Source organism: Myodes glareolus, chromosome 21, assembly GCF_982192425.1.
Source record: "Myodes glareolus chromosome 21, mMyoGla1.1, whole genome shotgun sequence".
In the NCBI taxonomy this organism is placed as follows: Eukaryota; Metazoa; Chordata; class Mammalia; order Rodentia; family Cricetidae; genus Myodes; species Myodes glareolus.
In genome coordinates, this window is record NC_142046.1 from 20,700,088 (window position 1) to 20,716,976 (window position 16,889).

General features: G+C 55.7%; 3 protein-coding genes across 10 annotated transcripts in view; 1 reads left to right on the forward strand and 2 right to left on the reverse strand.

Annotated features, from left to right (window-relative positions):
• Grin1 (glutamate ionotropic receptor NMDA type subunit 1) overlaps positions 1-12,221 on the forward strand; it is a 27,187-nt gene extending 14,966 nt beyond the window's left edge. For 2 of the 8 annotated variants that reach the window (XM_087899888.1, XM_087899890.1), the window contains 13 exons: positions 42-125; positions 4,545-4,686; positions 4,767-4,894; positions 5,183-5,347; positions 5,423-5,541; positions 5,670-5,782; positions 5,856-6,004; positions 6,140-6,297; positions 6,444-6,605; positions 7,226-7,335; positions 7,427-7,572; positions 8,844-8,954; positions 10,900-12,221. In XM_087899888.1, coding sequence (XP_087756014.1) covers positions 42-125; positions 4,545-4,686; positions 4,767-4,894; positions 5,183-5,347; positions 5,423-5,541; positions 5,670-5,782; positions 5,856-6,004; positions 6,140-6,297; positions 6,444-6,605; positions 7,226-7,335; positions 7,427-7,572; positions 8,844-8,954; positions 10,900-11,016 — 1,704 coding nt within the window. In that variant the 3' untranslated portion in view covers positions 11,017-12,221. The remainder of the gene's footprint in view (positions 1-41; positions 126-4,544; positions 4,687-4,766; positions 4,895-5,182; positions 5,348-5,422; positions 5,542-5,669; positions 5,783-5,855; positions 6,005-6,139; positions 6,298-6,443; positions 6,606-7,225; positions 7,336-7,426; positions 7,573-8,843; positions 8,955-10,899) is intronic. The other 6 variants (XM_087899889.1, XM_087899891.1, XM_087899892.1 and 3 more) reach the window with 3 other exon arrangements.
• Positions 12,210-13,537, reverse strand: Lrrc26 (leucine rich repeat containing 26). The gene is made up of 2 exons (XM_048425991.3): positions 12,734-13,537; positions 12,210-12,657 (listed from the first exon to the last, which is right to left on the reverse strand). Exons 1-2 carry the CDS (start codon positions 13,404-13,406, stop codon positions 12,338-12,340), a joined length of 993 nt encoding a protein of 330 aa, XP_048281948.2. The 5' UTR covers positions 13,407-13,537; the 3' UTR covers positions 12,210-12,337.
• A 146-nt stretch (positions 13,538-13,683) lies between these two features.
• Positions 13,684-15,294, reverse strand: Tmem210 (transmembrane protein 210). The gene is made up of 4 exons (XM_048425989.3): positions 15,180-15,294; positions 14,876-15,011; positions 14,614-14,643; positions 13,684-14,454 (listed from the first exon to the last, which is right to left on the reverse strand). The coding sequence occupies exons 1-4, from the start codon at positions 15,265-15,267 to the stop codon at positions 14,253-14,255; spliced, it is 456 nt and encodes a 151-aa protein (XP_048281946.1). The 5' UTR covers positions 15,268-15,294; the 3' UTR covers positions 13,684-14,252.
• Positions 15,295-16,889: the final 1,595 nt, after the last annotated feature.

Sequence of the window (16,889 nt, forward strand, 5' to 3'; positions counted from 1 at the left end):
CCCCTGCGTGGCCACCCTCTATCTCATACTCCCACCCCCAGGTCATCCCAAACGACCGGAAGATCATCTGGCCTGGGGGAGAGACAGAGAAGCCTCGAGGGTACCAGATGTCCACGAGGTTAAAGGTGGGGGACCCCGCTGGAATATTCCAACCTTCCCAGCCCCAACACTTCATCACTCCTTCAGGCCGGGAGGAAAGGGGGTGAGGTCACAGCACACAAATAAAGGACACGGAGATGAGTTTGCCAGCAGCTGGTTCTGGCATACATAACAGAGGAAGCAGGGGTCTAGGCAGGGGAAGGAGAAGCAGCATTTTCTTTTTTTTTTCCCCTTTCTTTTTCTTTTTTGTTTTTCTAAATATTTTTATGCTTTATTTAACTTTATTTTATGTGCATTGGTGTGAGGTCGTCAGATCCCCTGGAACAGGAGTTACAGACAGTTGTGAGCTGCCACATGGGTGCTGGGAATTGAACCTGGTCCTCTAGATGAGCAATCAGTGCTCTTAACCGCTGAACCATCTCTCCAGCCCTTCTTTTTGTTTTTTTAAGACAGGTTTTCTCTGTTGCTTTGGAGCCTGTCCTAGAACTACCTCTGTAGAATAGGCTGGCCTCGAACTCACAGAAATCCACCTGTCTATGCCTCCCGAGTGCTGGGATTAAAGGCGTGCACCACCACCGCCCGGCCTGAGAAGCAGCGGTTTCTGCCCAACAGGCTCTCTCTAGCACTTTATCCTGCCCCAGCTCCAGCAAAGTCTGAGAAGAACTGATTAGTGGGGGCAGAGAGACAGTGGGTGGGTACTCTGGGCTGAAGGGCAGAGTTCAGCTTAGAATTTATGCTCTTGAGTGTCCCCTTTCTCCCCGGGATCCCGGGAACCCCCTTCTTGATCTGACTTCCTCCTTTGTAACCTCTTCCCAGCCTGATTCACACATTCCCTGGGTTCATCCATGTAACCTTCCCTCTGCCTAAGAACTATTCCGAGTTCCTCTTCATGTTGAGCCACAGCAACATGATACCATAGAGCTCCAAGGACAGGATCTGAAGTGCCACGTGCCCAGCCACCCTTCTCTCAGTGCCGTCAAATATCTGGGACCCCCCCATGGTCTCACCTGGCGAGTGCCCACCTCCATTCTCCCGGGATGAGTCAGCATGTCACCTCCCATAGCCAGGGTCATATCTCTTTGCAGTTCATGCACCTGACGTTGCCAAATCTGAAAGCACTGGGGAGTGGCCCACGCCCTTAATCCCAGCCCTAGGAGGAAGAAGCAGGTGGATCTCTATGAGTTCAAGGCCAGCTTGGTCTATGCAGCTAGTTACAGGACAGCCAAGGCTATACAAAGAAACTCTGTTTCAAAAACTAAAAACAAAACAAAACAAACATCACTAACCAAGAGGACCTATCAAGGTGCAGATGGCTATTAGCCATGTTTTTGGAGTCACTGATTTGTTACATTTCATTTTATGTGGTATAAGTGTTTTGCCTGCGTATAATATATACATACATATATGTGTGTATATCATATATATACATAAATGTGTGTATGGTGTATATACATACATATATATGTACCATGTGTATGTCTGGTGCCCCCAGGGCAGAAGAAAATGCAGGATTCCCGTAATAGGAATGGATGGTTGTGAGCCACTCTGTGGGTGGTAAGAACAGAATTGAGTCATCTGTAACTGCAGGTCCTCTTAACTGCTGAGCCGTTTGTCACGCCCCCTCGCCAAATGTTTGACAGCACTAGCACCTATACTTGTATAAGAGAAAAAGGAAAATGGTCCTGTCCCCTTCCCTTGACTCCCAGCTGAGTGTCCTCCTCCACTGCCTGTCACCACATCCGGCTTTGCCGTCCAGTCCTTCCTGGTCTGCCTACACCTCTGTTCTCCACATCCCATAGAGACCCTTAGCAGCCGACTGTGTTCCGTTCCAGTGTACCTCAGACTTGTACCTGTTCCCCAGCCACCAGACTGTGGTTTCTTGGGGACAGAGAGGGAAGAGGGCCAAAGCCAAAGTGTGTGCTGAAGAGGCAGCCCTGAAAGAGGAGCATTAACTAAGCATGGTGGAGCTTACCTTTAAACCCAGCACTGTGGAGGCAGATGAAAGACAATCAGGGGTTAAGATTATCCTTAGCTACATAGCAAGAGGCCAGCCTGGACTACATGTGGTCCTGTCTTTAAAAAAAAAATCTGGAGTTGGTAGGACATGCCTTTAATTCTGGTATGTAGAAGTCAGGATCAGGTGGATCTCTATGAGTTCAAGGCCACCATGGTCTACATAGGGATTCCACATCAGCTTGAGCTACATAGTAAGACCCTTTCTCAAAAAAATAGGGGGGGGTATTGGAAAATAGCCCAATGAGTAGCATGAATTTGGATTTCTGCATCCATGTAAAAGTCTGGGCATGGCCGCGTACTGTACTCCTTGTTAACCATGTCATTGGTGGAGCGAGCGGGCAGAGACAGTCACCAGAGCTTGCTGGGTGACCAGCCTGACCAATTACTGTGCTCCAGGGTTAGTGAAGAAAACTTGTCTCAATAATAATAATAATAATAATAGAGGAGCTGGAGAGATGTCTGAGTGGTTAAGAGCACTGACTGCTCTCCAGAGGACCGGGATTCAAGTCCCAGCATCCACACTGCAGCTCACAGTGACTGGAACTGCAGTTCCAGGGGAGCCAGTGTTCCCTCTAACCTGTATGGGCACTGAATGCACCTGGAGCACAGACATATCTGCCAGCAAAACACCCCCACACATAAAATACAAATAAACAAATCTTTAAAATAAAATAGAGACCGGAAAGATAGCCTCTTAGAGGTTAAGAGCACTCATTGCTCTTCCAGAGGACCTGGGTTCAAGTCCCAGCACCCACAAGGCAGTTCACAACCATCTGTGACTCCAGTTCCAGGGCTTCTGATGCCTCCTTCTGATTTCTGTAAGTGGGCTCTTATACTCAGGCACACACATAAAATAAAATAAAATAAAATAAATAATAAAATAAAAATGATTAAATAATAAAAATAGACAGTGACAGAGAAAGACACCTGACATTGGCCTCTGGCTTCCGTGTGCACTTGCACACATGCATGAGCACACAGGAACACAAACATACATGGAAAGGATTTTTTTTTAAAGTATTCTCAGTATTCTGTCTGCCTGTATGCCTTCAGGCCAGAAGAGGGCACCAGATCTCATTACAGATGATTGTGAGCCACCATGCGGTTGCTGGGAATTGAACTCAGGATCTTTGGAAGAGCAGGCGATGCTCTTAACCACTGAGCCATCTCTCCAGCCCCAGGAATTTTTTAAAAGAGATTTATTTGTTTATTATGTAAAAAAACATACATACTGTATTATGTACAATACTGTATTATGTATACAATATTCTGCCTGCATGTATGCCTGATCTCATTACAGATGGTTGTGAGCCACCATGTGTACTCAGGACCCCTGGAAGAGCAGTCAGTGCTCTTAACTGCTGAGCCAACCCTTGGAAAGGAATTTTTAAAAAGACAAGAGTAGGGCTGGAGAGGAGATCCAGGGGAGGACTCGGGGTTCAATTCCCAGCACCCACAGTTCACAACTGTCTGTAACTCCACTTCCAGGGGATCCGACACCCTCACGCCAGTGTACATTGAATAAAATAAATTTAAAAAGTGAAAAAATAGGGGGCTGGAGAGATGGCTCAGTGGTTAAGAGCATTGCCTGCTCTTCCAAAGGTCCTGAGTTCAATTCCCGGCAACCACATGGTGGCTCACAACCATCTGTAATGAGATGCCTTCTTCTGGCCTGCAGAATATTGTATACATAATAAATAAATAAATAAATAAATAAATAAATAAATAAATAAATAAATAATTTTTTTTAAAAAGTGAAAAAATAAAGCTGAGCGGTGGTGGCGCACACCTTTAATCCCAGCACTCGGGAGGCAGAGGCAGGCAGATCTCTGTGAGTTCAAGACCAGCCTGGTCTACAAGAGCTAGTTCTAAGATAGGCTCCAAAGCCACAGAGAAACCCTGTCTCAAAAAACCAAAATAAATAAAAATAAAAAGACAAGGGTCAAAGACTGAAGGCTACATGCCAGTGGAGGCCAGGGTGGCTCTGGCAAGGATGCAGAGTTTCTCCTGTGTGATTGGTCAGAGATCCTGCCCAGTCCACAAGTAAATACTACACAGTCATACTCCGATTGAGTGATGTATGGACTGGGATCTGAGGAAAGGGGCTACAAGAAGAGGACAGTATTGCAGAAGGCACTTTGATGAGTCAGGGCCGATGGCTGGCGAAGTCTGTGCCCCACTTCAGCACCTCCCCAGACCTGTATCCGTACCCCAAGGGCAGAAGGCAATGCTAACCACAGCAGAAGGATGTGGACTGACCTCTGAAAACCAGTGGTGGCGGGGAGCTCCAGGCTTGGGACAGGGCCCAGGTGGGGATTTCAGAGAAGACCGGAAGAAAGATGGAGACGAGGGGTTGCGGTGTGCTGAGAAGCCAGCCCTGGGGACAACCAAGGGCAGGTGGCCCAGGCTGGTTCTTGTCTTTCCCCCAGATAGTGACAATCCACCAAGAGCCCTTTGTGTACGTCAAACCCACACTGAGTGATGGGACATGCAAGGAGGAATTCACGGTTAACGGTGACCCAGTCAAGAAGGTGATCTGCACGGGGCCTAATGACACATCGCCAGGCAGCCGTGAGTGCCGGGCAGAGTGTGGCAGGGTACTGGGCGGTGAAATCGGGAGCCCGTTGATACTATTCTCTAACTGCCCACAGCACGCCACACGGTGCCTCAGTGCTGCTATGGCTTCTGCATTGACCTGCTCATCAAGTTGGCACGGACCATGAACTTTACCTACGAGGTCCACCTGGTGGCAGATGGCAAGTTTGGCACACAGGAGCGGGTATGGAGTGGATGGCAGGGGCGGGGCCTGGAGGAAGGGGCTAGTGGGAGGATCCTGTGAGCTGAGATGGATTCATTGGAAAGTCTTTGGGGGTGGGTAGAGCCTTGTTAGGAGAGCCTGGGGCTGGGCTTTAAGGCGAGCTAGATACAGAACAGGAGATGTCCGTCCCGTCCCGTTCCGTCGTTCCCCCCCCCTCCCCGCCATGTGCTCGGACTAAGGTCTAGGAATGCTTGTTCTGGGAACCATGCCCACCCTGTCTGCAGCCCCACTGGCTCTGTCGCTTCGCAGGTAAACAACAGCAACAAAAAGGAGTGGAATGGGATGATGGGAGAGCTGCTCAGTGGTCAAGCAGACATGATTGTGGCACCACTGACCATCAACAATGAGCGTGCACAGTACATAGAGTTCTCCAAGCCCTTCAAGTACCAGGGCCTGACCATTCTGGTCAAGAAGGTAAGCAGGGCTCAAGTGGGGATGGGATGGGAACACGGAGAGCCCAAGCAATGCTGATTACCTGTTCACCTGCAGGAGATTCCCCGGAGCACGTTGGACTCGTTCATGCAGCCCTTCCAGAGCACGCTGTGGCTGCTAGTGGGGCTGTCAGTGCACGTGGTGGCTGTAATGCTGTATCTGCTGGACCGCTTCAGGTGAGCGCCGTGGAGAGAGCTGGACCCCTCCGTCTAGAGGGTGGGCAGAACTGGCAGGGCTGGGCAGAACTGCCTCTCCTGTCCTCTCTCCCGCTCTCTCTCTCCCACCTTCCCTTTGCGCCCTGCAGTCCATTTGGCCGGTTCAAGGTGAACAGTGAGGAGGAAGAGGAGGATGCACTGACCCTGTCCTCTGCCATGTGGTTCTCCTGGGGTGTCCTGCTCAACTCTGGCATTGGGGAAGGTGAGATGAAGCCAGGGTCCTTCCCGACTGCATCCCCTGCTTTCCGGAAACTGACCTAAGTCTCTGCCCACAGGTGCTCCCCGGAGCTTCTCTGCACGGATCCTAGGCATGGTGTGGGCTGGTTTTGCCATGATCATCGTGGCTTCCTATACTGCCAACCTGGCAGCCTTCCTGGTGCTGGATCGGCCTGAGGAGCGTATCACAGGCATCAATGACCCCAGGGTGAGGCCCAGGGCTGTGGGGCGGTGCGTGCATGCGTGCGTGCGTGCGTGTATGTGTGTGAAGAGGTTGAGAGGGAGTGTCTGTTCCTGGTGGGGCCTAGGGGGCAACCGTGAGCTGAGGTCTCTGTCGCTGCAGCTCAGAAACCCCTCGGACAAGTTCATCTATGCAACTGTGAAGCAGAGTTCCGTGGACATCTACTTCCGGAGGCAGGTGGAGCTGAGCACCATGTATCGGCACATGGAGAAACACAACTACGAGAGCGCGGCCGAGGCCATCCAGGCTGTACGGGACAAGTGAGCGAGCACACAGAAGGCCGCCCTGGCTGGGTGGGACCCGCTCACACTGGAAACACAGCGAAGGGTGTCTGGCCTGAAGTGTGAGCAGGGTAGGGGGGGGACCAGGCTACGCGGGGCGCCTTTGACTCCACCTCTGCCGGCAGCAAGCTCCACGCCTTCATCTGGGACTCAGCGGTGCTGGAGTTCGAGGCATCGCAGAAATGTGACCTGGTGACGACGGGCGAGCTGTTCTTCCGCTCAGGCTTCGGCATCGGCATGCGCAAGGACAGCCCCTGGAAGCAGAATGTTTCCCTGTCCATACTCAAGTGAGTCTGCCCTGTGCTGGGGCCCTCTCTTCCCTTCTCCACTGGCTTTAAGAGCCTCCCCCACAAGGTTAGACCTTGTCTCTAGTGCCCCAGTGGCAAAACACCAAACCGCTCTACCCCAGGCCAGCGCCTGTTCACCAGACACCGATATCATCTGGTACAACTGCCCTAAAGGAAACTCCACCCAAACCAGGCATCAACCCCACAGGAGAACCTTCCCGCTCTCAGCTCAGCAAAGGCTACAAGCTTCCTAACTTCCAAAGCCCCACTTGGCAGCCAGGCGGTGGTGGCGCATGCCTTTAATCCCAACACTCGGGAGTCAGAGGCAGGCGGATCTCTGTGATGTTCGAGGCCAGCCTGGTCTACAAGAGCTAGTTCCAGGACAGGCACCAAAGCAACAGAGAAACCTTGTCTCGAAACAAACAAACAAACCAAAGCCCCACTTGGGCTGAAAAGTCTGTCCCATGGTACTGCCTCCCCTGTGAGCCCTGCCCACTCCCAGTCCTTCCCACTGAATGTCCCGCACACTCACACAGCCCCACTCCTAGATGCGAGCCCTGCCCATTTCCAGTCCCACTCCTGCTTCCAACCCTGCCTTCCCTCACCCCTTCCCTACTCAGGTCCCATGAGAATGGCTTCATGGAAGATCTGGATAAGACATGGGTTCGGTATCAGGAATGTGACTCCCGCAGCAACGCTCCTGCGACTCTCACTTTTGAGAACATGGCAGGTGGGCCCTCCGTGCTGCTTGATGCCGGGATGGATTCTCTGGGGGCTACAGCCTCTGGGCAGCCAGATGAGGCACTGGGTACTTCACACAGGGGTCTTTATGCTGGTGGCTGGAGGCATCGTGGCTGGGATCTTCCTGATTTTCATCGAGATCGCCTACAAAAGACACAAGGATGCCCGTAGGAAGCAGATGCAGCTGGCTTTTGCAGCAGTGAACGTGTGGAGGAAGAACCTGCAGGTAGGACAGGCCACCCTCCGAGGCCTGGCGTCCAGGGCCCCGCCAGGCCACGGCCCTACTCTATCCCTACAGGCCGTGGCACTGGCTCTGGCTCATGGGCAGGACTGGTGCTAGGAGCCATGGCCAGGGGCAGTGGTGAGTGTTCCCAAGACACAGGGGCAGCACAGGCAGGAGCTGCCTGCGGGTGGCCACCCACTGCCAAGCTGGGCCAAGGGAGGCCATGCACCCTGCTCCAAGCTTCTGCCTGGCCCCTCTGTTTCCAGAGTCACCTACTGGCACCCAATCCATAGGAAGGCAATCAGGCAGGGTAAGACAAGGGCCCGCCTGTGTGTAGTATGTGATCTGAGATGCATTTGGCCTGCTACATCCCAGCTCCTTTGACACCCCTTCCGGAGACCCCTTTTCTTACTGTGTCCAACTCTGTGACTCCAGTCTAAATGGGGTGATCTGCCTCACCTGGTGCCTCAGGCCACATCCATGTCGATTTGTGGCTGACAGGGATGAGGCTGCATGTGGGATGGTCAGAAGCCACTAGGGAAAGGGACAGGGTGGGCAGTGAGGTTCACGCAAGCCTGAAGACTAGCGGCCAACGGCCAGGTTCCGATTCACTTGTCTCTTCTCTTTCTCTGGGTGTCTTGCTGGAGCTGTGTCCCGAGCTGACATTGACATTACAATGAGGGCTGTTGGGGGGACAGGGCTCTTGGAGCCCCCACATCTCTCATCCACCCGTTCTTGCTTTTGGCCCTACAGGTCCCCTGGGGACCTGGCCACAGCTGTCCAGGGCCATGCTGGCCATCAGACTCCAGGCCAGTGCCCCCGGATCTGCCTCTGTCTATCACTCCAATTCCAACTGGACACCTCCTTGGGTCCTTGGCCCCTTCCTGGTGTGTGCCTTTTGGGGTCAGCAGCCTCTGAACAAAGGGGCTGGTGTGGCCCGAGAGGAAGCTCTTCCTGTCCTCAGGGGCTCCTCCTCCTCAGGATGCCTCTAAGCCAGGGCCACCCAGGAGCCAGGGAGCCAGGCGAACATTCTAGGAAGAGTGCCAGCAGGACCCCAAGCCCAGCCCCAGCACAAGCAAGGACAGGCCCAACCCTGGGCAGAAGAGGCCGCTCTCAAAAGTCTGGCTGTTGGTCGGTCTGTTCAGCACAGTGAGGCAGGCAGGATTCAGGGCCTGAGTGGCCGGCCAGGCCTGGCAGCGGCGCCCAAGGAGCAGGCAAGGGCAGGTGTGGCCGCCACCCTTAGCCATCTAATCACTTATACATATTCATTTTAGGATAGAAAGAGTGGTAGAGCAGAGCCCGACCCTAAAAAGAAAGCCACATTTAGGGCTATCACCTCCACCCTGGCCTCCAGCTTCAAGAGACGTAGGTCCTCCAAAGACACGGTAAGGGGGAAGCACCCCAGTCCCGCGTCTCTGACTCCTCCCTTGCCCCATGTCTGTCCTCCCTCACCATCCCACCCCTGTCCCCACCTCCAACCCTGGCCATCCGTGCCGATGCCCCGAGTCAGTCCATCACCCACCCTCCACCCATACAAGGGTGCCGTCCTTTAGAACTCTCCAGAACTCTCCTCAAGCCCTCACTGGTCCTCAGCTTCCCCCATGTGTCTCCACGTTAGTCTGCCCACCTCCCCATGCCATGACCCACACACCATCTGGAAGCCATGTCATGTTGTTGGTCAGTCAGTCAGCCTCACCATCTCTCTGGGCTACCCAGACCCTGGGAACTAGAGTAGCCCTGTCCCAGGTTGTCCCTGCCAGGATGCCACACCACGTCTGTTTCATCCCTGTTTCTCTTGCCTCCACAAGGGGCTTGAGGCCTCATTCTTGCTCTGCAACAGCTCTGGAGGGTGTAGCTGTGATGTCCCATCCCGTCCGTCTGTCTGGCCACTGGCCCCGCCCCCCAGACACCTGTCTCACCTGTCTCACCAGAGCCATGCGTGTTGCATCTTCCATGTGGTCTCTGTGTGGGCCGGGGGCTGGGGGCTGGGCCTGGGTCCATCTGGGTGGACGACTGGGGCCTAGCATTGGCACTGACCCTTGGTCACAGGGAGACCGTCAGGTGGGCAGTGGGGTGGGGCCAAGTTGAACAGGCCCCTGATGGAGGTGTGGCAGCAGCGCTCAGGTGATCTGAGCATAGACAGGGTGTCCCTGAAAACCCTGGCCTGAACACACAAGGCAACACTCAGAGGGAGGCCCAGGAAGGGGAGACTAAGACCAGTGTTTCAGCTCAGACCCCCAAGCACTGCCACATGGCCATCGTCAGAACCATACCATCTGCCTTCAGAACCCTGTCCCCTGCCGTGGGCAGCACGCCACCAAACCAGAAATGCATACTCAAAAGAAAGTCTTCCAAAGAATCCCCAGTTTGCTAGTCACCCTGGTCGTAGCCAAGAAGCAGCCCCTCTAGCCAGTGTCACCCACAAGGGGCTTGTGTCCCATGAGGAATCTGGATTTGTGGCAAAGCCCTATGCTCAGGAAGAAAGACACACAGACAGGATTTGGTGCAGAGCAATCGAACTTCCAGGCTCAGACTACTCGAGTGCTCCAGAGAGACCTATGAGGCATGGCTGCTCAGTTCTCTGAGGGCCCTGGTACAGAAAGAGTGGATGAAGCCGAAGGGTCTGTGGGCTGCACCACCGTGAGGCTCCAGGAGCTGGTGCAAAGACAGCCTCCAGGGTCTCCCAGACCAGGGAGAGAGGGCACGGCCTATGTTACCTACAAGATCTGAGCCAGGATTCCCACAAGGGGCTGCCGGGGAGGGAGAGCAGGGCCGAGGGCGCTGTGGGCAGAAACTTGTGGGGGAAAGGGGAAATCCGACAGAGAGGATTATCTGTACTTTTGGGGCCAGGTGGCCAAAGTGGGGAGAGTACAAAATTCCTGCAGGTGGCAGGCCATTTTCAAGAGGGTGTCATTCAGTCTTGGGGCCCCATCTGGAACTGGCCAGGTAAAGCTCAGAAATCTACACGGTTCCTTTCTGGGCACGTGTTCTCAGTTCAGTCTTTACCTGAGCCTCCCTGGGCACCAGGGACCCGTTCTTCCGGGCCATCTGAAGCTGGCCCCACCCTGCAGGGTTGACCTCTGGGCATTGCCACTGTGGGCTGGGTGGGGGAGGGCAACCCAGCTTGCACCCTGCCTCCGGGGCTGGGTGCTGTTCAGAGGGAGGCTTGGGTGGGGGCTCCTTTGGGTGGGGTGGGGTCGGTCCAGCTGCTGAGATCCTCTGCCCCTGTCCTGTGGCCGGTCCGGGCCAGGGCAGCACTGGGCGCTCAGGGCTGGGATCCCTGGTGGCCGGCAGGGCCAGCAGGTATTGATTGTTGGTTCTTATTTATAGAGCACCGGGGGTGGACGCGGCGCTTTGCAAAACCAAAAAGACACAGTGCTGCCGCGACGCGCTATTGAGAGGGAGGAGGGCCAGCTGCAGCTGTGTTCCCGTCATAGGGAGAGCTGAGACGCCCCGCCCGCCCTCCTCTGCCCCTCCCCCGCAGACAGACAGACAGACGCACGGGACAGCGGCCTGGCCCACGCAGAACCCCGGAGCACGACGGGGTCGGGGGAGGAGCACCCCCAGCCTCCCCCAGGCCGTGCCCGCCTGCCCGCCGGTCGGCCGGCTGGCCGGTCCACCCTGTCCCGGCCCCGCGCGTGCCCCCGACGTCGGAGCTAACGGGCCGCCTTGTCTGTGTATTTCTATTTTACAGCAGTACCATCCCACTGATATCACGGGCCCGCTCAACCTCTCAGATCCCTCGGTCAGCACCGTGGTGTGAGGCCCCCGGAGGCGCCCACCTGCCCAGTTAGCCCGGCCAAGGACACTGATGAGTCCTGCTGCTCGGGAAGGCCTGAGGGAAGCCCACCCGCCCCAGAGACTGCCCACCCTGGGCCTCCCGTCCGCCTGCCCTGCTGCCTGGCAGGCAGCCCCTGCAGGACCAAGGTGCGGACCAGAGCGGCTGAGGATGGGCCAGAGCTGAGCCGGCTGGGCAGGGCCACAGGGCGCTCCGGCAGAGGCAGGGCCCTGGGGTCTCTGAGCAGTGGGGTGAGGGGCCTAAGTGGCCCCCGGCCGGAGGGGTCTGGAGCAGAAATGGCAGCCCCATCCTTCCTCCAGCCTCCACCCTAAGCTACAGTGGGGGCCCATGGCCCCAGCTGGCTAGGTCACCCACCCACCCCTCCTCCAGCGCCTGCTCTCTGCAACCTGAGTTCCTCCTCGGGTTGGAAGGCTCTCTCTCCTGCTGCACCACCCTCCCACGACCCTTCCCTACCCTATTCGCAGGGCTGGCCCTGACATTTCCCAGTGTCAGCCCTCACTGCCCTACTGGCAGCGCTTCCCAGGGGTGCTCTCTGGCTCCCAGCTGTCTAGGGCTCCAGACTCCAAGAGGGCTGAGCCTTCTCTTCTGCCTACAGCCACAATAGGCTTCCTCAGACGCTGGCTCGCAACGAGCCCCGCACCTTGGGCACCAGGGAGCGCCATCCGCCTCCCATTCGGGTGTCATTCACCCACCACCTTGTACATGACCTGCTCTCCCAGTGTCCAAGCGCGTGCCTTCCCCGTGCCGCTGGTGCGCAGTAGCGTGCTACCCCTCTGCCCCAGGGACACCGGGCACGCACAGCTACCCCAACCCCGGTATTCAGTGGTGATGCCTAAAGGAATGTCAGAAATTTTCCGGTTTTTTGTCTATTGTTGACGCCTACAGGGAGTTTGAAGGGAGGCTAGGAATTGGGGGACAGTTTTCAAAGTGCAGAGCACTGCGGGAGCGCTAGAAACAACCGCAGCCCCCTTAGGCTTGGGTTGCAGCCGCTGCAGGACTCCCAGCATCCTCCTGGGAGGTTGGACCCTCGGGGTCCAGCGGTCTCCTTAGTAAGGGGCGTGCCGTGGTGCGGCCGCGGCGCCGCCGTGCACCACAGGCAGTGAGCACGGAGCCCAACGCCAGGCAGATGGCCAGACTGGCGATGAAAGAGACCGGCCCGAGAGCGTATACCACCGCCAGGTCTCGCGCTGCGAGTGTCTGAGCGCAGTGTCTGAAGGCCGCGTCCGGAAAGGCTGTCAGTAGGCTGAGCGTCTGGCGTCTTGGAGACACGCAGAACAGGGTCTCAGTTTCTGCGGGACACAGGAGCGGCATCAGATGGCAGCAATTGCACCAAACATTATCTGTCCTGCGCCCCAGATGGCTCACCTGAAGCGGGACGCGGGTGCTTGCGCAGCCAGGTGCAAAGCGGACGCAGCGCGCAGCTGCATGCCCAGGGGTTGCCACGCAAGCGCAACACGTCGAGCGTGGGCAGGCTATTCAGCAAACCCGCCTCGAGCGCAGACAGTGAATTGTACTGCAGGCTGAGCACGCGCAGTAATGGGAGCGCGCCCAGGATCGAAGGCTCCAGGAATGTCAACCGATTACCCGCTAGGGAAAGAAAACGCAACGCGCGGAGCGGCACGAAGGTGCCGGGAGACAGAGTTTCCAACTGGTTGGCGCTCAGGTCTAGAAATTGCAACACGCCTAGACCCCAGAAAGCTCGAGCGTGCACTGACCGGAGCCGGTTCTCCCGCAGGTCTAAGTATAGCAGCGCGCCCGCCCCAGCGAAGGCACCTGGAGGCAGCGCGCTTACGCGATTGTGATCCAGAAGCAGTGAGCTTATTCTCCAGCTCAGGCCCGCTGGTACCGTGGGCAGCTCGAGTGCGGAGCAATTGGCCTTGCCACCTAGTGAACATGAACATGCCTCGGGGCACTCGGGGGCCGCCGGGGATCTGGAAGGGGTAGTTCCAACGTGCTCCTGTGTCCAGACTCTCCTCAACGACAGCAGCAGCAGTAGAGACAGTTGCGGCAGAAGCCGCGAGAAAAAAGAGCCCCGCATGGGGGCTGCTCGAGAAGACAAGGGGACCTAGATCCCTGTGCGACTTCGGAGTGCAGATGACCCGGAGTTTGTCCCTGCCTCACCTACAGAAGTATTAACTCTCCTGCCCGAGCACAACAGTTTCTGTCCCACAACTGGTTCTTCGCCTTGGGCGGGGGCTAGGCACAGAGCCAAAGCCCAATACTGCCAACCACCTGTCCAGGGCTTGGCTTGGCTTGGCTCTGAGCCCATAGTGGAGCTGATGAGACCACTGGACGCCCCACTGAGACCTAAAGAGCAGGATCAAACCCACCAGCTCCACATAGAATGCGACCCACAATACCTTGCTCCATACCCCAGTCTCAATTTCATACCTTTTCAGCAAAAAGACCCTATAGAGACTGTCCAGTCCCTTGACAGGATTGGAGGAGGTATAAACGGAAGGAAAGACCTTAAAAGTGTAGGAGGGATGGCAAACCTAAGGTAAAAAAGGGAGTGTAGGCAAGTGGTTGCTCCAACCCCCTCCCCCTTGGAGCCCTTGAGGACAGTGTTAGTAGAAAGGAGTGCTGGCTCAAGTCTGGGCAATGCAGCTCCCTTTGGACTTGCTAGCTACAAGTCCTGTCTTGGGAAATCTGGGAAGTAAAAAGGGTCCAGGGTCAGTCATCTTTGTAAAGCCAACAGTAGGAAGGTGCAGAGAAAAGCTGAACTGGCCCACTGGGCTAGGAGCTGAAAACCCTGGCTCTGCCCCTGGGTGGAGACACCTTCCGTGATCTACTACCCGTGACAAACACTACCTCGAGGGACTTGCAAGAAGGACAGCACACAATCACTAAATACTGTTTAATTCCCCAGCCTAGCTGCCCTCCGCTACTCTGGCGGTGGAGGAGGTGGGGGTGGAGGTGGTGGAGGAGGCTCCTCTAGAGGAACCTCCATGGGGATGGTCATTAGGCCCTGGTTGTCCAAGGGCGGCATCATGGATACCTCCAGGTCACGGTCCATGAGGTGGGACTCCACGTGCACCGAGTGCAGGTCCATGCGATCTGCCCGGACCCCGCAGCGCCCCATCAACCTGCATGATGGGCGGGGTCATCATGATCTGGCAGGGCCTTGGCCACCCAAGAGGAGCCGGCCCTTGAAGACATTGCTCTGGATGCCACTGTGATCTCTACTTCCAGGAGCGGGCAGACAGAGGACACAGCTCACCCGAGGCTTTCTCTGGCGCACTTACCTGTTTTCTGTGTGTCCGGGGCACGAATCACTGAGGGGGACAAAGGCAGGTGTGAATTCTGGAGAAATGTTCTTCCCACATGCCTGGAAGCCCCCTGGAACCTCTTCCTGGAACCCCCATACCCAACACACACCCTGGAAAATATTATCCCCAGCCTCTCATGACATGCCACCCCAGGAAGAGGCCCCTCAAGGCATGGATAACAGCCCAGGGCCTGTAGCATGGCCTTACTCCCATTGCGCCCAACCCCAAGCTCACGCACCCCTTGGCCCGAAAGACACCAATCGCCACAACGACGAGTGCACAGAAGAGGCTGGCACTGACACCAGCCAGTACCACAATGAGGGCAATAAGGGCCTCACGGCTGAGGCCAAGGCTGCATTCACAGTAGGTTCCAGCTGCAGAAACAAGGCCACAAGACCAGGAGCCAGTCACCTGCCTGTGGACGACCTCAGGTCGTCCCCTCACCCGCCACCCCAGTGGCTCTCAGGACACAAATGGCTTGCCCTGCTTGGAAAAGGGTAGGACTCTGGCTGGGGGGGAGGGGCGCTAGTGGGAGGAGGCACCTGCAGCAGGGATGAGCAAAAGGGACAAACATATGAGACCAAGGGGGCTGCCAGCAGGGCAGGAGTCAGGCTGGGGACAGGGGGCCATGTTCAGCCCCCAGTCCCACCACACACCTCTAGACGGAACTCACTGGAAGGTGCTGACCTCACAGTGGGGCTGGGAGGCAGAGGGTGTGGGGGCAGGGCCTCAGAGAACCCAGGCATACTGGAATTGTAGGAGTCTTGGGCGGACAGCCCTGAATGGAGCAGGTAAAGGGGACAGGGTTTGCAAGCTCTAGCCAGATCTGCTGCGGGATATTAGGGCTACCGTTTTACAGACAGAGAGCAGCTCTAGATAAACCTCACTTTGCCCTCTGGTGTTGGGGACCAAGACCACAGTTTGCTTGTCCACATCAGACCTCTGAGTGGAGTTAGAGCTCTACCAGACTTCCCGTCAACAAAACCCTCCCCAAGTTGAGGCAGGTAGGGGACAAAGAGGCTATGGGAGGTGGGGTGAGTATATGTGTTCAGCTGCCCTCCTTGGTTGCTTTGGAGGACTGAGCTCATACAGCCTTTAGTCCGGGTTAAGGGACTGCTGGTATCCTAAGGAATCCTTGATCATCTATTGGAATGGGAGAGTCACTGGCTACATATGCCTGCGTAGGGCACCGTACCATATCCTTAGAATAACACCCCAGGGAGCAGATAGCTCAGAAAGGGTTGCAGTCTCTGATTCACACCTTTTATTAGTCGGAGCTCAACTAATAAATATAAATATAGTCTGTTGACTATAATCAGACAGCCGCTGCCCAAGGGAACTAGTTTGCCTACAGGCTGGCATGGTCAGGGTTAACCTACACCTCTGTCCTGAACTTGGTGTCCCAGGCTGAGATGCAGCCCCACCCGGCAGCCACTCTCCTCTATGAGATCTGCCAAGCAAACTAAGAGGCAGTAGGAGGAAATGTCAGCCCCGCAGCTGACTGAGCCCAGCCTCCTGCCAGCTGGAGCCAACACGGTGCCAGGAGGGGAGGGCACAGCTTGAACCCACTGGCCCTCATCACTGGGGACATCCCTGACAGCAGACACGGGTACCCTTATAGGGTTGGTCGAGAAACAACTCCTGACATGAGTTTTGTATTGGTTAAACCATGGGAACCAAGACTTCTCTCTGGTCTTTTAAGATACGTCCACAAACTTAGTCTAAAAGAATGCAGGGCAGAAGGTGTGCCTGAGGTCCAGGGGCTGGCACTGTCACCCTACCAGGCCAGCCTAGCAAGTTTATATCCTGGTTAGGACAAAGACACACCCATCTGTGGCCAGGTGGTATGAACTAGATAGGAACACCTTCATGGCCTCTAACAGGTTTTGTTTTGTTTTGTTTTTGGAGGCAGGGTTTCTCTGTAGCTTTGGGGCCTGTCCTAAAATTAGCTCTTGTAGACCAGGCTGGTCTTGAACTCACAAAGATCCACCTGCCTCAGCCACGCCACGAGTGCTGGGATTAAAGGCACATGCCAAACCCCCACCCCAACACCTGACAGTTATTCTTGTAGCAATAGCACTTAAGTGGGGTAGGGCAGGGTCTGAGAACTGGGACTAGAGGAGAAAAAAACCTCATTTCTGAAATACTGTGAACAAGGCTTCCTACATTTATGGGAGCCCTCAGGCTATAGCCAAGGTCATGTTGTGCCTAATACCTGCCTCCAGCCCTTTAAAACCTGAGGTGAGAAGATT

What these genes read in the sequence shown, in the direction of transcription:
- Tmem210 (XM_048425989.3), bottom strand. Translation starts at nt 15,267, where the DNA reads ATGGCCCCCTGTCCCCAGCCTGACTCCTGCCCTGCTGGCAGCCCCCTT. An exon ending in GGTGTCTTTCGGGCCAAGGG is followed by an intron (nt 14,644 to 14,875) that starts GTGCGTGAGCTT and finishes TGTCCCCCTCAG; the next exon opens with TGATTCGTGCCCCGGACACA. An exon ending in CCCGGACACACAGAAAACAG is followed by an intron (nt 14,455 to 14,613) that starts GTAAGTGCGCCA and finishes CCCATCATGCAG; the next exon opens with GTTGATGGGGCGCTGCGGGG.
- Lrrc26 (XM_048425991.3), bottom strand. Translation starts at nt 13,406, where the DNA reads ATGCGGGGCTCTTTTTTCTCGCGGCTTCTGCCGCAACTGTCTCTACTG. An exon ending in GCACCCGCGTCCCGCTTCAG is followed by an intron (nt 12,658 to 12,733) that starts GTGAGCCATCTG and finishes TGTGTCCCGCAG; the next exon opens with AAACTGAGACCCTGTTCTGC.